The sequence below is a fragment of the Urocampus carinirostris genome, chromosome 14, assembly GCF_059441175.1.
Source record: "Urocampus carinirostris isolate Australia breed hairy pipefish chromosome 14, RoL_Ucar_1.0, whole genome shotgun sequence".
Taxonomy (NCBI): domain Eukaryota; kingdom Metazoa; phylum Chordata; class Actinopteri; order Syngnathiformes; family Syngnathidae; genus Urocampus; species Urocampus carinirostris.
In genome coordinates, this window is record NC_142362.1 from 5,109,358 (window position 1) to 5,124,946 (window position 15,589).

General features: G+C 41.5%; 1 protein-coding gene across 4 annotated transcripts in view; it reads right to left on the reverse strand.

The window, feature by feature from the left end:
• adarb1b (adenosine deaminase RNA specific B1b) overlaps window positions 1-15,589 on the reverse strand; it is a 160,091-nt gene that overhangs the window by 11,228 nt on the left and 133,274 nt on the right. For 3 of the 4 annotated variants that reach the window (XM_088352921.1, XM_088352918.1, XM_088352920.1), the window contains 4 exons: window positions 10,486-11,408; window positions 4,443-4,557; window positions 2,293-2,461; window positions 2,067-2,218 (listed from right to left, as the gene is read on the reverse strand). In XM_088352921.1, the coding sequence (XP_088209047.1) occupies window positions 2,067-2,218; window positions 2,293-2,461; window positions 4,443-4,557; window positions 10,486-11,408 (1,359 nt within the window). The remainder of the gene's footprint in view (window positions 1-2,066; window positions 2,219-2,292; window positions 2,462-4,442; window positions 4,558-10,485; window positions 11,409-15,589) is intronic. The other variant, XM_088352919.1, reaches the window with a different exon arrangement.

The following is a 15,589-nucleotide window of genomic DNA, read 5'->3' on the forward strand; positions in this document are numbered from 1 at the left end:
CAAAAGGCGCAATTAACCGAGCCTAATAGGACGTTAGCGCCGCCTTTCTAATGAAGTTTTACACAATCTCCGAGATTTTATTTAGCTAATTGTTGCCTCAACTCGCTCGTTGAGCTAAAGACCTATTCTACGCATATTCCATGGAACCGAAAATGCCAGTTTCCCTTGAAGAAAAGAAATTCCAGGGCTATGATAAGAGGAAGTCGCTCCCCTACTAACAAACATTCGAGTTACGAAAAACAGTACAGTAATCCCTCGGTTATCGCGGTGAATGGGGACCAAAACCACCCGCGAAAAGTTATAATCCGCGAAGTAGCGACGCCCCTTCAAAAATGCTTAAAAAAAATAAAAAATTTTCCCCTTAAATTATTTTATTATTATTTTTTAGACCCGGTTATAGGGACCAAAACCACCTGCGAAAAGTGAAAATTAAGAAGCGACGCCCCTTCAAAAATGCTTAAAAAAAAAATAAAAAATTATATATATATATATATATATATATATAATTTTTTTTTTTTTAAATTATTTTATTTTATTATTATTATTTTTTAGACCCGCGAAGCTCTGAACCCGCAAACGTGGAACAGCGAAGTAGCGAGGTCCCACTGTAGATACGAAAACATTTTTCAGGATGTCGAAAAATAACCGGGCACTGCTGTAAGTTAAGATTTTGTATCGAGTGCACCTTTCCCAGTAGAGGACGGTACTGCAGTGCTTCTTTCTGCCACTGTGTGGCGCTGTGAGAGCTCACCCATCATCCACCCCAAAGAAGAAATCCGGCTTCCTCTTCCTAGTTCGCGTGTTAACATTCTATACTGTATCTCCACTGCGCTAAGAACATTTTTATTGTTTAATATCTCGTGCATCTGTTCAATATGGTTGGTGTGAAGTGTAAAGAAGAGGGGAGCCATTTATTTTGAAATGCAAGCGGAATAAGAAAGCTTGATGTGGTTGAGAAAATGGTTGAGACGCTTTTTTTCAGCCACTTTTTACCACGGTGGAGGAAGTCGCATAACCTTTGAAGCGCAGCTTCCAAAAGTAAGTTAAACTAAAATAAAGTCACTAACTTGCTGCTAGCACATACATTGTGCTATTTTGAGCTATTCCTATCTATGATCTCTTTATGTGGATTGGCTGCTGTAAACTGACATGAATTCTGCCATTCTGGTTCAACAACGCTTGGCCACATCACACTTGTTTACAAACACGGAAAGGACTCTTATAGGTGTTGGGTAATCATTGAGTTCAATACCCAAGACAAAAAAGACAGAAAATACTATGTATAAAAACAGAAAAATGAGCCAAATTTGGACTCATTTTAATGATATTGATTGCTCCGAAGAAGAGTGCATTCAATCTTGTTAGTCTTTTGCTTTTTGTTTTAATTATTTTACTTTAATTTTGTTTGGCGTTTTTCAGAGGATCTGTGTCTAAATTTGTTAAAATAGAATTCTAAATAGTTAATTTATTTTGCATTTTATCATTCATTTATATCACTGAATATTTTTTAAATGTTTTGCATTTTCAGGGATTTTGATTTCTTTGACTTTAAATCTGTTCAGTGTGTTTAAAAAGCTATATTTTTTTTTGATCAGTGAATATTTGTATTTGTTTTACAGGGATCCCCTGCAAAATATATGTAATTACTAACTACTAAATTTGGTGCATCATTATTATTGATAACAAATCTGAAAAGCCGTTTGGGAGCTGAAAAAGCAGGCTTTTCTCACTGAACCGAGCCAAAATAGCCGGTTGTCTAAATAGAGCTGTCATCTCAGGTGCGACCAGTAGGAGGCAGTGACGCTTCCACAACGACAAGCCACCAGAACAGGCGTGTCGGCGTCATTTTCACACACTTTTTAAAAAATTATTCGTTTCTTCGTTTATTGCATGGTCTATAGAGTCAGACTGCCAAGAAACATGGTCATGGCAACAACTTCAAGCAGTTTTAGGCACTTCACCACGAAATTTAAGCATTTTCCTTCCCTTGAAAACAAAACCTTAAATTCAAGGATTTCAAGCACCCCCCAAAAACCCTGTTAATGTCTCCTTTCGCCCGTCCTCACCTTCCACGCCGGCCTCGTGCGGCGAGAAGATCCTGGCGTCCCCGCAAGGGGAGGTGCTGATGTAGAGATGGAACTGGATGTTGTCCTTCAACTTGTAGCCTCCTTTGTCGCACTGCACGAATATCGACTTGTGTTGCTCCTCCTTGCTGCTGCTATCGATACGGACAGAAGGATCGGTCGCCTGTCGACGGGGAAGCGGTCGTCAAGGAGCCATCTTGGAACTTACCTGAGGAAAAACTCCAGCTGTATGTAGAGATATCTCATCAGCGAGCGGCGGGCGATGATCTCGGCGTGGCAGTCGTTGAGGGCCAGGCCGCGGTCGCTCATGTACTCGCCGTTGATGCATTTGGTTCCCGTGGAAACGCAAATGACCTGGGCCTCCTTCACGTCCGTACCTGGCCAGGACACAAAGACCGCAATGCTTTTGCGCCATTTCTTTCTGCACAGTTCTCACACTCAGGGCCCACGGAGCAAAAGTGACCCGCAGGAAAATGCTGAGAGAATGATAAGTGACAAAAAGAGCTTTTAAATATGTCTACTACTCACAAGCTATATTTTTTGAATACCCTTTATCAACCAGAGAACATTGAGGAAACCCATTCCGATGTCATTTCACTTCAATAAATGTCCAGGAGACAGCACAGCGGCGCAGTGGCTAGCGCATGTACGGCACAGTTCTGAGGTCCAGAGATCGAACCCCCTGTGTGGAGTTTGCATGTTCTCCCCGTGCATCCTCCGCACACTCCGGTTTTCTCCCACATTCCAAAAACATGCATGTCAGGTTTATTGGCTGGTCCAAATTGTCCCGAGGTGTGAATGAGCGAGCGAGTTGTCTGTCTCTGTGTGCCCTGCGATTGGCTGGCAACCAGTTCAGGGTGTCCCCTGCCCACTGCTCACTGACTGAAGATAGCTGGGATGGGCTCCAGCATCCCCGCGACCCTACTGAGGATAAGCGGTGCAGGTAATGGATGGATGGAAATGTCCCGGACACGCCGTTTAAAGGGATTATAAAAAAAAACAATTTTCTTTCAATTAAGCACGTTAGAAATTTCGTCTTAAAGTTAAAAGATTTGGCTAAATAGCTGTGACGTCACCAGATGAAGACAAGACTCTTAAAAATGGTACGTCTTGTTGAACAGACGGCGATTGTAAAACCTTTGCTTAATGTGTCGCTGGGGGACTTGTGACTGTTTTGTCCAAGTTGCGTGCTCTAAATTTAAAAAAGTACGTTACTATGTGTGTTCCGTTTTTGCCTTCGCCAACGTTTAGGTACGCAATTGTGGCTTTTCCTTTGTGTTTTTCGCTACAAGTCTTGCAATTGCTATAATATTGTCCGGATAGCCCCCCGCTAGCGTCGGGGCTGCTGAAGGCTTCCAGTTTAGTTTGGTTTAGGTTATCCCCTTTAGCAGTCTGCTCGCTGGCTGCTTCTTCTTCTTCTTCTTACAAGTGCTTGGTGATAAACACGACAAGAGATAAAATCTCAGTGAAGGGGAAAAAAAAAAAGGAAAAACAACCCTCAATTATAGTTTTTTTAATCACAAATTACATCCCTGAATCATATTTTAATTGTGAGCCTCTGAAAAGACCCTCCAGGTGAGACACACTTTTTATACCATTCATTTACTAGTCCGGCCCCTGTGAGAATGTTTTTTCTATCATGTGGCCTGAAGTTATATACTATTTTATACACTGTTTTATCTTACGTAAAGTCAAATATACTTGTTCTAAAATCTGACTTCAGTGTTTGAGGGCAAACTATGAGAGAAGGGTGTCGTAAACCACCTTTGCTTTGGAATGTGTCCTCGGTTTCAGTCTGTGCAGATAACAATGACTTATCACCTGGGGTGTTGGGAGTATGTGCCTGGCACCGTCCTATCACTCTCCTCCTATTCTTCAAACCATGGGTGGGAAATTTGCCTCGACACGGTGCGGACCAATCACAGCGGCTTGGTCATGGGGCGTGAACATTTCATCGGCATGAGTGATAAGATGGGGAAACCCTGGAACCTCGTCGTCTTTCTCCACACGATTGTAATTGGCAAGGAAGAAAGACCCGATTTGTCCAACTCTTTGATTTGGCTAAATCAATTGATATGTAGACTACACTCGTTGTTCGGCTAATAAAATTTCTCCGACTTTTGAATATGCTCCAACTGTAAGGAATTAGACAAGACACGTAAAGTGTCTTCGGAGTCAGATTTCAGTTTAGTAAATATTAAAACCTTACAGGCCCCAGAACTAAAAATGAGATTAACACCGATGCTCTACTGGACACCCAACGTTGCTGTACAGAAAATATAAAACAGTGATATCAGTAAAAACTAAAAAGTACAGAAAAAAAAAGGACAAATCCAGTTTTCGCCCTCATTTATTTACCTGTTGTCATGACGACACCAGCCAAGACTTTCCTCCGCGCATGCGGTGAGGTGAAGTTGTCCGTCAGTTCGCTGAACTTATCCACCACGAGTCGAGAAACGGCGTCAGCTAGGACCTGAAATGGGGCGTGGATGCGCAAACACACACAACCAATTACATAAAGTTACAAACTATATCTGAGGTAAACAACTCAAAAACATGGATGCCATCAAAATAGCAGTGAAAATGGGTTTATCAAAAATCCCTGTAGAAATCCGAGATTGGACATACAGCATCTCCGTATAGTAAGCTGGTTGCACAGCAGCAGACATGAAAACCTTACATCATCAACACAACCCAGAAAATCATCGACTACCCTCTGCCCATCTAGAGGCTATTGCTGCCAACAACTACAGGAATACACAGTGTGGTCTGGTGGGTGCACGACACAAGACATGAAAATTGCCATTAACGCAGCCCAGAAAATCACCAGCTTCCCTCTGACCAATCTGGATGACATAACGCTTCTGCAACAGAGCCGATGACCTTTTTAAGGACTACCCTGACCCAGGATTACTTGACCTATGGAAAATGCTACAGGTCCCTTAACCATCCTATTGTCTTCGGGTCAGAATGACCCGCCACTGTGTTGACAAAAACCCAGAAGAAATCCTCAAAATGATATTTTAGTCAACTTGAAATGTTTTGACTTTTCCTAGATTGGTCCTAACAGCAGCAAAACATGAAATGTTGTTCTTATTTACATTTGCACATAAATTTTATAAAAAAGTACATAAACGGTCTTTACCATTTTCCTCCCAATTACTCAATTAACGACGTTTTTGACACTCAGTATACAGTATACCGTAATATAAAACATTTCAAAAAATTCAATTGGTTGTCAATTATCTTGACAATAAACCAAAATACATACAAATGTATCTACCTTATCCAAAATATCACATTTGGACCTATGTCAAGTCAAGTCGTGTTTATTTGTTTGGCCATTTATTCCAAGAAGTCTCAAAGGGCTGCACAGACCACAGACTATTACAGACACCATCCCCTGATCTAGATCCTACATGAGGGCAGGGAAAAACTCAACTTATACAAAACAAAAGAGAAAGTTAAAACTTTCATCCCAATTTTGTTTGAAACCGGTTTCCATGGTTATCAGAAGCAGGAGAAGCCTCCTGATCAGAGTCAGATTCAGCACCTTTATCATTGGTTGCTGTTTTTTTTAAGACCTTAGCATTGAAGGGCATCAGCATGTAATAATACTGAAACTGAAACCCAAATCATTGGGGAAAAAACTATTTTCCTCCAAAATCACATCATACAATACACATTGAATCACTTTTGGCTTTCATGTTCTTGTTGAAAAACAACACGATTAACTGAAATCTAATCGATAATACGATTATCACAATGCAAGATTTTTTTAATGATTTATTTGTGTTATATAGCTGCAAATGAGTATTTGAAGACCTGAGAAAATGAGTTTGCTATTACAGAAGTCAAACGTTTCCTGTAGTCTTTCACCAGGTTAGGTGTGATTTCTGGATTTTTCTTTTTAGTTTATCTCTCTCACAGTAGACAGGCACCTACGATGAAAATTTCAGACCCCTCCATGATTTCTAAGTGGGAGGAATAGCTTCTACTGCATTGATGAGCAGTTTCATCATAAATAATAAAAAAATGACTTTACTAAATATTTTTAGTGTTCATATTTTAAAGACTTTTGTAAAATTTGACTTAAGACATTTTAATGGCAATTCATGTCTTATTTTTAGAAAAACCAATTGAATGCTTTTAAGACTTTTCGAGCATCCGCGGAAACCCTGGGGTTTTTCAGGGCTGATACAGATACCGATTATAGGTATTAGGAGGAGGCCGATAACCGATGTTTGGAGCCGATATTTATTTGCTGTAAAAGCTTCAAAATGGGCGTATTACTTTTTTAACAATGCAAATCATTGTTATGAATCCCCCCCCAAACTTTAATAGCTGTTTGAAACCTTTTACAGTAAATAAATCTGAATTTTAACACAAGTAACATGACTCGTTATTCACTCAAAACAAAAACCAACAGTGCAGGAAATAAAATTAGGCTTAGCAACAACTTGTATAAAGGTGCATAAAAACTTAAAACTTCAATAGTTCCCTGACTTTTTTTTCCACAAAAAATAAATAAAAATGTCAATACAACCAACATGACTTAAATCAACTTAAAACAAAAAGTGCATCAGAATGTGGGCACTCCAGTTTTAGAGCCAGATTGGCAAACTAATGTTATGGTAACAGCTAATCACTCGGCCTTCCACTTTAGCGTCCCTTTAATGCTCTCCATCTCAATCTCAAACACAGACACTTGTGTGACTAGCTAATGTTATGATAAGAGCTAATATACAAGTTTCCACCTAAAACAAATATCGTAAAAAGTTTAGTTTATCTCTTAATCACAAACACGCTTTTCTATCACGTTCAATGAATGTTGGGACGACTCGGCTAAGGTTATTCTGCTTCAGAAGTTCCACCCCTGGTGGCTTATCCAATCAAAATGCGTGGGGTGGGTAGCGAGAAAAGAGGAGTGCATGGGAGAAGTAGGAGCGAGGGCGAAAGAGTTGTGGAATCAGCGTCGGGCTGCCAACGGGGCTTGCTTAGAGAGCCAAGTTTGGGAAAAACAACGGTTTGATTCAGAACAGCCCGGGGTTGCGAAACGGGACAGGAAGTTGGCTGGGTCAAGACGACTTCTCTAACTATATTCGGGGAAATCGCGTAATTTTGGAGAATCGAAAAAGGACGTACCACTCCGGGAAAAACAACACGTAATATTTCTGACTGGAAACGGAGGGGATAAAAGCTGATGCCTTTGAGAGACGAATGAGAAAACGCTGTGTCAACTCTTGTAACGAAAATAAATGTTTTTTTCCCTATCTGCCATATTCGTCTGCGTATGTTTTGGGGCGAGGGTCATATACGTTCCTTTCCGAAATAATCTCTGCTGAATCTGAGACTTAATCTGCCCGTCGAATAAAACAAAATTGCCGATACCGATAATAGTGAAATCCCAAATATTGGTGCCAGTAATCGGGCTGCCCGATAATCGGTCGACCTCTGATTCTGAATTCAAGTTCCCTCGCAACCACATCACAGATTTTCACTAATAGGTGCTGGATCTGGAAACACGAGAAGTTCAATCTCTTGAAATTTTTCAAGGTGTCTTTTGAGTAGAGTTTAACGTACGTAACGAGGTCCCTTCAAATTCAAGCTCAAGTGCGCATACAATCCCGTCTTCTTCGGTGGCTAATGTGATAGAAAATGACAAAAAAAAATCCAGATGAGAGAAGACTACAGTTGGATGGACATCAACTAATGAGATGATTAGAATATGACTTTCCCTCTTTCTTTGGACTCACCCAGTCGTAGCCGAGCTCCTTTAACTTTTGAAATGACAAGGTTTTCGGCGACGCACGTTTTTAGCTTTTGGGTAGAAAGATTCTCAAAACCATGTGTTTTTTATGAATTCGGGAGAACAGGTTATCGCGGTGTTTGAATGAGTCAAAGGGTTTACTGAGTAAATCGTCTTCAATGACTACAAGGTTTGATTATAAAAGTGTAAAAAGAACCAAAATAGAAGAAATACAGAGCTACAGTAGACAGCATCATCTCTAAACGGAAGAGCAGCTTCAGCGACAGACTGCTGTCACAGTCTTGTTCCACGGACAGACTAAGGAGATCATTTCTCGCTCATGCCATGAGGCTCTTTAACTCCACCCTGGGGAGTTAAAGCCCACAATCAGCCCCACCCCCACATTTGCATATTACCCTATTTTTATTACAGTGTGGATTTTTCGTAGCACTATTTAAATACTCAAATTTTTTGGGACCATGGCCAACCCAAATACAAAACGTTATATTGGGTATTTTTTTATTCTATATCTTTATTTTATTATTTTATTTTTCAACACAAGGATACTGCTGGAAGTGTGAATTTCCCTAATGGGATGAATAAAGGATCTATCTATCTATCTAGACCTCTGGGTTACGGTGTTTTCGTGCAGGGTTCCTATGGCTAAAGGCATGTTAATTTCAAGACTTTTTAAGACCTTTTGAATGCCTTTTGAAATCAAAATCAAGAACCAAGTCGACAAAAAAACCCACAACTGAATCAAACCAAACAAAAAAAACACAAATATTTCTTGCACATATGTGTATTGAGGGTAGACCTAAGACACACCTCCGACTGAAACCGCATCACCGTTTTGATTGTTCCGTAAATTGGGGAGTTATTAAAAAAAGACAATTTCTAAATGTTACTAAATCTTTTACTTCAGACAAATAGAAATCTCATCAATGTGCATTTTTAAGACTTTCGAAAATTTGTATTAAATACCGAACCTCCTGTGTGGAGTTTGCATGTTCTCCCCGTGCTTGCTTTGGGGTTTCCTCCGGGCACTCCAGTTTCCTCCCACATTCCAAAAACATGCATGTCAGGTTAATTGGCCGGTCCAAATTGTCCCTGGGTGGGAATGAGTGAGTTGTCTGTCCCTGTCCCCTGCCCACTGCCTGAAGACAGCTGGGATGGGCTCCAGCACCCCCGCGACCCTACTGAGGATAAGCGGTGCAGGTCATGGATGGTTGGATGGGTATTCAAGACTTTTTAATGCCAATGAAGGCCTTATTTTTAGAATAATGAATCCAAAGCCTTGAAAGACTTTTAAAGGAACCGCGGGAACCCTGTCATGTAACCATGTGGAATATTATTTTTTCTGTTCCCATGTTACGGCATTTTCCCCATTATATGTAATCAACGGGAAATTCTTTGTTGTGTACCCAAAATTGTACACAATTCCATCTTTTACGCTGTTCTTACATTTGACTGTAAGTTATGTCTCAAAGATACTAGTCTGATATTGGTCGACGTCATTAAAGAATCTGGTCTTCTATTGCTTTGCATCCCGGTATTAAGAACATCCCGAAAAGCTAATGGATTTACTCCCTCCCACAATGCTTTTCTCTCCCTTTGTTTAGTTCAGAATTCCGTGTACCAAACTAATTTGTTCAGCCAAAGACTTGTAAGATTCAAAAATGAGAAGTCAAAACATAACCACAGAAACGAAGCTTGCAATTATGGAGAAAAACAAAGATGGCATTTGCATCGCTAGCCTCAATATGGCCGTTACTAATCGACGAGCCGGACGATTATTAGAAATAAGAAGGTTATTAGAACAGTGTTTTTAGACCAGTGTGCCGGGGCACAATAGTGTGCCGTGGTATATTGACCAATATTATCTCCCATTGTTTTCTTCCAGTGACGAGCCAAGCAACTACTATTTATCCTTATCCGTAGGTTGCAGCAGTTTACTTTTTTCATTTTCTTTGTATATTCTAATTATCTGCTCATGAGATAGAACTGTATATTTAATAACCATTTTTCTTTTATGAAGCTAATATTGCACTGCAATAATTTATATGTAAGCAGGTAAAAATCTTGCACATAATTTTTTTTATTACAAAAAAATTAACAAAATAGTTAGAATATGGTAAAAAAAAAAGAATACTTCACGGACAAATATTTTTTGCTTATTTTAAGTGCATGCTAGTTAAAACAAGGAAAAAATATCTAGTTAATCTTGAGAGGAGGTGGACTCGCTATCTACGTGAACACGAGGTGGTGTAACCCTGTGCACAAAGCTTTCCATCTGCTGCAGGGACGTCGAACTTTTGGCCTAGCCTGTGACGTCATCCACTCCGCTGTTGCTAAACTACAAACACAGCACCCCGAGGCCATCCCAAATATCGGTGCCAGTAATCGGTCCGCCCAATAATCGGTCAACCTCTGATTTTGAGTTCCTTCGCAACCAGATCACAGATTTTCATTAATAGGTGCTGGATCTGGAAATACGAGTAGGAGTGTGCCTCGGAACTTTTTCATAAACAAAAGTGTACCTTGGTTCAAAAAGGCTTGAAAAACACTGGTCTACTGTACATTGATTTTCCAGAAGACAGTCTTGTAACGCAGGGTTTCGGTGATAGCCACAAAGAATAAGAGTGTTCCTACCTGCGGCAGGTGAAGCTGCAGTCCCTCACTGGGTATGGGCTGCCTGGACGGCGTCTGGTCCAGTTGCATGTTGAAGAGTGCCGAGAGAGCCGCCTGCGCCGCCCTGGCCTTGGCCAACTTCTTGTTGCGTCCCGATCCCTCGAACGTTTGCGCGTCCACCGTCACCGACATGACAAAATTCTTGGCGTGACTTTCCCCGCTCTCAGACACAAAATCGTATTTGAGGCCGGGCCTGAGTTCATTGAGAATCATGACGGGGTTTTTGCCGCCCGAGGGGCAGGCGAAGGCCGAGGGAGGCGGCAGGGGCGGCTGGGCCAGGTTGCTGCCGGGCGGCGTGGGCAGCGGGTATTCCCCGAGCGAGTTTAAAGCGCTGCTACCGTTGGAGCCCACGTAGAAGGGCTCTTCGGGCGTGGCCGGGGTCTCGAATCCGTTGAAGAGCATGTCGGGGAAGTCGGCTTGATCGGAAGTAAAGTCCGTGTTGACGGTGAGGGTCCGGCCCATGGCCAGGTGCGCCTCGGAGGCGTTGGGGAACTGGACGAAGGAACGCAAGGCTTTCTCGGCGGCGTTCAATTTGGCCTTTTTCTTGGTGGGACCCATCCCCTCGAAGGTTTGCCCGTTGACCTCTACGGTCATGATGAAAACCGGCGCGTGGACCGGCCCCGTTTGGGACAGCAGTTTGTACTGAAGCCCCGGTTTGATTTCATTGAGCTGCATCAGGGCGTTCTTGGGCAGGATGGGGCCGGGCGTTTTCTTGCGCTTCTTGGCTCGGAACTTGTGAGCGTGCCCATTGTTTCCTTCCTCCAGGGGGTGCTTTCGAGAGCCCGGCCCGCTTCCGTTGCGGAGCTGTTCGGCCACACCCACCCCTTCCTTGCAGGACACCTTGTCCAGGTTTCGGTTTTCCTTAACGTCAGTGCTGCTCGAACCTGCGGTGCCCAGAAAGAGTAACTTACAACGCCTTCGTTGCAGGATCTTGTAAATGCAAAATTTATAGATTCCTTTATCACTCTTTGGAACCGAATCAATGATTTGTGTTCCTCTAATAAGGCAGATTTGATTTCAGGACGGTGCCGGTCACATAGTCCTAATCACTAACTTCAAAACATTTTCTCCCCCTGAGCAACTTTTTCAATTGACCCTCTCATCTTAAAAATCTAGTGCGATCTGGATGTTCAAAGTAGTCCTAGTGTCAATGCATTGAGAAGTATGCAAAGGTTTTTATAGTCTTTGTCACCTAAGGTGAAAATAGTAAGTATTGACTTAGTTAAACAGTGTTGAATCAGCTTTCCAACGCCTCCGCCCTCTACTCAAATTCTTCTTTTCGTTCGACTGAATTTCAGTTCTTTTGTTCTGAACCAAGAAAGTGTTTGGGTTGCCTAAAACGGCCGAGTCAAGCCAAACTGCCTGGCTATTTATGATGATCTGAAAAAGAAAAATGTTGAAATATTGAAAAGGCTTTTAATTTTAAAGCCAACTGTGGCTGGTTTGAAAACTTTAAATAGCGAATAGGTTCCTCTATCAAAATAAGTATTGTTCCAGAAGAGTGAAGAAGACACACACGCAAGGCTAGATTAAGAGCAAACCTAAGTGTTGGTAAAGGGGAATGATTCAGGAGTACAATTGAGAGCATAATGAAACATGGTGGCTAGAGATGGAGATTTAATTAGTGTTCAATTGTGATGAGACTGGTCTTTTTTCAATCCAATTTTGGCCGATACGTGCATTATGAAGGAGGACACGAAACTGCCATCACACGTCACCTCCAAGGCGTGTAAAAAAACAAAAAAGTGTATTAAGGTGTTTGTATAATTACATGTATCTATCAGTAGCACATAGTTCTACTTACTTCTGACTAAGTTGGTGATAGGATTGAGTGGAAAGGTGTTGTGAAAGGATTGTGGGATGTTTGGCTGCGTTCTAAGGGATGGGCAGGACACCCGTATGATGCGGCAGGGGTAAACCAGCGAAAGCTGTCGGGCCCTGCTGTTGAACAGAAGAGCGTGTCTTGACAAGGCCGCTTTCTTGTGCCCCGTTTCATTTGGAGGGACGAAATCAAGGCCGACTTGGGTGCTGAGGTGCTTCACTTGTTTGGGTGTTTGTGCATTTAGGTTGGCCATGGTCCACAATTTTTTTGTGTTTTTTGCTACTTTTTACCTTTTTTTAATTTTCTTTGTTTTGTATGTGTTTGTCTTGCTGTCGGTCACCCCTCTCGAGGGATATGACCAGGGTAGATAGATGGATAGATTCAAGTTTTATCTATAAAAAAATAAATTTTGGGCCAGGATGGATTGATGAGTTTACCATTATTTCTTATGGGAAAAAAATATTCACACCTCAAACAAATAACACCTCGACCTACAACTATGAAAGGATTGCGTTAGAAAGCTGAGGCACCATTGTGCTATTTCAAGACCACCCCCAATGACACGGAATACATCAATATACACACTTATAAAACGACTAGAAATCTTGTGGAACACATATCACTGAACCCAGTAAGCAAAGTGGATGGAATATTGGCAAAAATTTTCATTTATAACATCCTTCAGCAAAGGCTTGATAGGTTACTCCTTGCGGTACTCAGGAAAAAGAGAAGCCGCAGTGTGCATGAGTGGAAAGGGAACTAGGTTGGGGTTGAGGGAGTGCAAGGGGGAGGAGTGCAAGGTGGGGAGCTGAGGACCAGGCAAAAAACGGGAGATCGAAACCGGGCAGAATCACAAGACTCTGCTCAGCTGGGTCCTTAAAAGCTTGGCTGGTGACCAGAGTGCAGGTTCAAAAACCCTTTGAGGGAAATTTAGACAAAAATATCCTAAGAGAGAAATCTGGTTTCAAATTGGGAAGGGGGCCATCCGTCCCAACCCCGTGAAGCATATCAGTGTTGATTAGCATTGACATGCTGTTAGCATCTTAGTAAAAAAAAATAGTTCGCTGAAAGAACAGCATTCGTAAGCATCCCCTGGCGTACATGTCATGCAACCCTTATACATTGGCTTGCAAAACTATTGGCCCCCTAGAACTTTGTGACCTTTTTGCCAAATTTCAGACTTCAAACATCAAGATATAAAACTGGAATTTCTTGTAAAGCATCAACAACAAGTGGGACACAATCATCAAGTGGAACACACTTTATTGGATATTTTAAACTTTTTTAAACAAATAAAAAACGAAAAAGTATGTGTGAAAAATGATTCAGCCCCTTTACTTTCAGTGCAGCAACAGCTGTCCAGAAGTTCAGTGAGAATCTCTGAATGATTCAATGTTGCTCTAAATGACTAAAGATGATAAATGGAATCCACCTGTGTTTTATCAAGTCCCTGTATAAATGCACCTGCACTGTGATCGTCTCAGAGGTCTGTTTATAGCGCAGAGAGCATCACGTAGAACGAGGAACACACCAGGCAGGTCCGTGATACTGTCGTGGAGAAGTTTAAGCTGGATTGGCATATAAAAGGTTTTCCCAAGCTTTAAACATCCCAAGGAGCACTGTGCAAGCAATAATATTGAAATTGAAGGAGTATCAGACCACTGCAAATCGACCAAGATCGGGCCGTCCCCCTAAACTTTCAGCTCATACAAGATAACTGAAAAAGACATGAGACTGGGATGGATATTTGTCTTCCAACAAGAAAATTATCCAAAACATAAAGCAAAAGCTACAATGGAATGGTTCACCAAAAAACATATGAAGGTGTTAGAATGGCCAAGTCAAAGTCCAGACCTCAATCCAATTGAGAATCAGTGGAAAGAACTGAAAACTGCTGTTCACAAACGCTTTTCATCCAACCTCACTGAACTCGAGCTGTTTTGCAAGGAGGAATGGGCCAACATATCAGGTTGTCCAGAGACATACCCTGAGCGACTTGCAGCTGTAAGCACAGCAAAAGGTGGCGCTACAAAGTATTAACTCAATGGGGCTGAATCATTTTGCACACCCACTTTTTCGTTTTCTATCTGTTAAAAAAGCTGAAAACTTCATGATTGCATCCCACTTATTGTTGATGCTTCACGAGAAATTACAGTTTTATATCTTTATGTTTGAAGTCTGAAATGTGGCAAAAGCTCACAAAGTTCAAGGGGGGCAAATAGCTTCGCAAGCTACTGTAGTTAAGCTTGTTTGAATAGATGGAAACCGTTACCATACAAAACCTTAAAACTTGAACTAGCCGTTACCAGAAATGCATGCATGAAATATATTTGTAAAAAACAGCAATCATGTCCAAAAATTTAACGAAAAATACACACAAAATTCCGTTTACAGTACAATTTAGCACAGCATGAAGAGAGGATTTGTCTGATCTATACCCATGCAAACTGAAAACATAAGAATTTGGTGAGATGGTTTGAAAGTGTGAGTGGAGAAAGCGTCAACGATCATCATGAGCACTTGAATGATGTCGGACACGTGCAGGTTGAAATTTTCATGCCATGGTTTGTGAAATCGGCCTTCGCTCTCCTGTTACTTTGGTAGTGGAAGTACAGCAACGTAAACCCTGGGTTACGGCGTCCAGACATTACGATATTTTTACGCTACAAAGTAAAATCCGATCATTTGGGGGACATTTTTCACATCAACAACAAATACCGTAAATTCCGGACTATAAGCCGCTACTTTTTTCCCTAACTTTCAACCCTGCGGCTTATTCAGTGTATTTATGTAATTTTCCTAACAGCCGCTAGCGGTGCTCGAGTGTCGCTACCATTAACTGCCCTGTCAAAGCTATATTATGATTAGTAAAGCTTTGAAAACTCTCTCGATGTACCGTCTTTCTTTGTAAATATGTGTAACCCATGTATAATATGTATTTGCAACTGTATATTTTTGTAATGTATTTGTATTTATTTTAGACACTTATTCTGATATGTTTTGCACGGGTAAACGAAAAAAGAGGGGCGGAACAAACGCGGGGTGCCGAGTTTAAGTGGGGACCGCTAAAGGTGAGGAACAGACAAGGATAGAAGAGGGGGTAAAAAGTTGGTTAAAGAAAAAGGAGTTGCGTGAGTAAAATGTCTTCATCTGATATATTTTTCCCACCCTTACCTTTGGAAATATACACTTTTTTCCTTGGATTACTTTCAACGGGACCCGGACTCTGCAGGTCTGCATCAA